Source organism: Buceros rhinoceros, unplaced genomic scaffold (genome assembly GCF_000710305.1).
Source record: "Buceros rhinoceros silvestris isolate BGI_N320 unplaced genomic scaffold, ASM71030v1 scaffold18948, whole genome shotgun sequence".
NCBI classification, from domain to species: domain Eukaryota; kingdom Metazoa; phylum Chordata; class Aves; order Bucerotiformes; family Bucerotidae; genus Buceros; species Buceros rhinoceros.
The window spans coordinates 1761-5380 of record NW_010427648.1 but is presented as its reverse complement, the minus strand read 5'-3'; the positions used below and the strand labels follow the sequence as shown (position 1 = coordinate 5380).

General features: G+C 57.1%; 1 protein-coding gene across 1 annotated transcript in view; it reads right to left on the bottom strand.

Moving 5' to 3' along the window:
* The window catches only part of KLHL18 (kelch-like family member 18), a gene marked incomplete at its 5' end in the record, with an annotated part of 6699 nt that overhangs the window by 2298 nt on the left and 781 nt on the right, over window positions 1–3620 (bottom strand). Inside the window, 4 exons of the mRNA XM_010141996.1 lie at window positions 578–682; window positions 1421–1643; window positions 2481–2617; window positions 2917–3077. Of these exons, the coding sequence (XP_010140298.1) occupies window positions 578–682; window positions 1421–1643; window positions 2481–2617; window positions 2917–3077 (626 nt within the window). The remainder of the gene's footprint in view (window positions 1–577; window positions 683–1420; window positions 1644–2480; window positions 2618–2916; window positions 3078–3620) is intronic.

Genomic DNA, 3620 nt, shown 5'->3' with positions numbered 1-3620 from the left:
CCCGGGATGCCCTGGGCCTGCTTGTCCCCCTGGTCCCACTGCTGTCTGCTCCCCAGCGGCTGTCACCAACACCCCCAGGGCCTTTTCCCCCCCGGGCAGTTTCCAGCTGCTCTTCCCCGAGCCTGGAGCGTTGCCAGGGGTTGGTGTGACCCCAGGGCAAGACCCGGCACTTGCCCTGGTTGTCCCTCAGCCCAGTGGCCTCAGCCCATCGCTCCAGCCTGGCCAGAGCCCTCTGTGGAGCCTCCCGACCCTCCAGCAGACCCACACTCCCCCCAGCTGGGTGCTGTCTGTGAAATGGCTGAGGGTGCCCTCAATGCCCTCGTGCAAGTCACCGATAAAGATGTCAATGAGATCAGGCTCCAGCACTGAGCCCTGTGGACACCAGGTGTGACTGGATGCCAACTGGATTTGTCTCTATTCCCCACCACTCTTTGGGCCTGGCCAGACAAATTTTACCCAGCGAAAAAAGGCTTTTCCACACCACTCACGGCGTTCCTTTGGCAGCCCAGATGCCCAGCGGTGCCACAACACCAGCAGCGAAACGACAGATAAACCTGAGGGCACGGAGCACTCTTACTTGTTTGTTTCTGGCGAGTAGGACTCCACGGAGTTGAGGGACGAGTTTCCATCGTATCCACCACAGACATAGATCTGCCCATCCAGCACCACCGTTCCCATGGCACTGCAACAGAGAGCAGGACCCTGTGAGATGGCTGTGGGTCCTTCACCCCATCACACCTCCTCCTCTTCCTCTGGCTTCACCTCCAGGCTGCTCAACCTCTCAATCCCAGCTGAGCTCTGAGCCTCACGGGTCAGGAAAGACCCTTGCGGCATGATCACACGCCGTTTTCCCCATCAAAGGAACTGAATCAAAACACGCAGAGAGGTTTTGGTCCAGATCATAGGTCACAAGAGCAACTGCTGCCTGTTCTACGAGGCAGAATGGCCCAGTCGTGGAAGAGCAACTGCCTCTCACGGTGGGAAAGGCTCCCAGGAACCTCACTGCTAGGGAAATCCGGAGCTTTTCCACTACAAACGGAGCGAAAGAAGGTGTCAGCACTGGCCAGGGATGGTGAAATGGGTTCATTTGGCTCCTGGCAGCACAGGGGTTTCCTATACAGCGCTCGCCAGTGCTCTGCCTATCCTCTGGTAACACAACACAAAGAAACGGGGCTCTGACCATCTCCTCCAGGACTCCAAACCCTTCCAGACCTCACCAGCAGAACCTCTTTTAGTTTGAGTTTGCTCTTTGATTCCACCAAAACTGAGAGAACAGCACGAAGGTGGCCAAGCAAATCCCACCACACTCCTCCTCCACACATGAATTTCTTGTTCAATGCCCACCACCACCCAACACCTCCAGCTTTCCTATGACCTCACGCTCCAGAGGTTCCCTTCCCACCACGCGAGTCGCACGTACCTTCTCTTGCTGTTCATACTCTCCACTTTGGACCAGGAATCGGTCTCGGGGTTGTAAACCTCCACGGTGCTCAGCCTCAGCTGACCGTCGTAGCCGCCGATGGCGTAGAGGAGCCCGTTGACCACCGCGACGCCGACGCGGCTGCGGGCCGTCGTCATGGGCTGGCACTTCTCCCAGCGGTTGGCGATGGGGTCAAAGACTTCCACCACATTCAGCGAGTCGCCTGCGTAAAAATTTGCTACTCACATTAAAAGAGGGAGATCTGATAGAAGATGGTTCTAATGAGCTGGCCTGAAGCAGAGGCACACGAGGGATGAGCGGTCGCTGCTCTCACCCCAGCGTCAGGGCTGATTCAGGGACAAGGCCTGGCCCAGGCTGCCCAGGGAGGTGGCAGAAGCCCCATCACTGGCACCACCCCAGGTCAGTTGGCCCTTGGGGCTCTGAGCCCCCTGCTCTGGGTGCAGATGTCCCTGCTCCCTGCAGGGGGGTTGGACTGGGTGAGCTCTGAAGGTCCCTTCAACCCAAATTCTATGATTCTGTGAAGTCCCAGGCCTTGGAGGTGAAACCTCTTCTAACCTCAAAGGGGCAGCAGAGACCTGCAACGTCACTTCTGCTGGTGTCACTGCCTCCTGGCAATGCAGAGACTGGGAGGCAGCACCCAGCATGCACCCCCTGCGCAGGACCCCATGGCCCAGGTCAACCAGGAGACCCTATGTCCCAGGTCAACCAGGCTGGTCAAGGCTCCCTGCTGAGGGACATGGTTTAGAGTAACCTGGCAGTGCTGGGTGAACTGTTGGACTTGATGATTTAAAGTTCTTTCCCAACCCAAACAGTTCTGTGATTCTGTTCTATGATCCTAAATAAACCTGACCTAGACAGAGCTTCCATCTAGAAGACATTAAACTACGGGCACAACCACCATCATCATTTCAGTGGAGGGGCCACGGTGCTGCACAGAGAAGCTGCTCAACTCCTCCCACGAGGGAAACCCACGATCCCATCGCCCTACCCAGCCAACCACGCTGCTCTCTCCACTGCAGGGAGCGGGTATGCAAGGTACCTGCTGAGTTCAGTCCTCCAACGGCGTAAATCAGTCCCGCGATGGACGTACAGCACCGAGGGCGGGTCTTGAATGCTGGGAGGTGCGGCCGGCGCTCGGGCATGAGGTGATAATCTTTTGCCTCATCGACAAGATCCCTGAAATCAGTTAAGTAATCAGAGAGCTTGGCTGATATGGTGAAGTCCAACTGTTGTCAGACGCAGATTTAAGCAACTCACTTTCCCCCTCCCATGGCCGACACTTCCAGAGGGCAGCATGGTCCCACTGCCAGGTTAAAACTGTGGAAGGTGCTTTGGTTTATCGCTCTGTGAGGTGCTCCGTCCACCCAACGAGAAAACCTCAGTCTCCAAGACCACTAAACCACATCCCTGCTACCATCAGCCCCTGAAAGCCACCACCCCCTTGGTGGTTCTCCAGCCCCATGTCCAAATCTCACCTGCACTTGTGGCAGCAGCGGACCAAGTCGTCCTGTTGCACGCGGTCGGTGAGGAACTGAGGTCGACAAAGGGGCAGGCGGATTTTGGACAGGAGCTCGGGTAGGAACGACTCTCTCTGGTCTCGGTTGTACCGTATCCAAGCTAAGGCGGCTTCAAACACCTACGGGGAAGTGGGGAGGTGGAGGGTTAGGCAGGTTTCTTTCCAGATCCCTACTGCTGCCAGTTGTCTGCTGGAAAAGAAACCACATCTTGACAATACTCTTCCCCCACCTCAGATGACGTGGCTTCAGGGCAGGATGGTGAAGGTTGACATGGCACCATGATGCTGGGGGTCTTGCCTCTGGCTTAGTCTGCAGGTCTAGTCTGATCTGTGGTCCGGCGGGACTGTGTGCTTAGTGCAGACGTTTGCAGGGAGATGGGGGAGCAGGGAAGCAAGTTTTGGTGGAGAAGGTGGCATAGAGTGGAAAACCTTAGAATCACTGAGTCACAGAAAGGTTTGGGCTGGAAGGGGCTGTTAAAGCTCACCCAGTCCAATACCACTGCAGTGAGCAGAGACATCTGCAACTCGGAACTGCCCCCTGCAGGGCTGGGGCCAGCTCGGGGCTCCTCAGCCCAGCAGAGACGGGGAGCTGCTGGAGCAGGGCCAGAGGAGCCCCAGCAATGCTGGGAGGGTGGAACGCTCTGCTGGGAGGAGAGGGCAGAC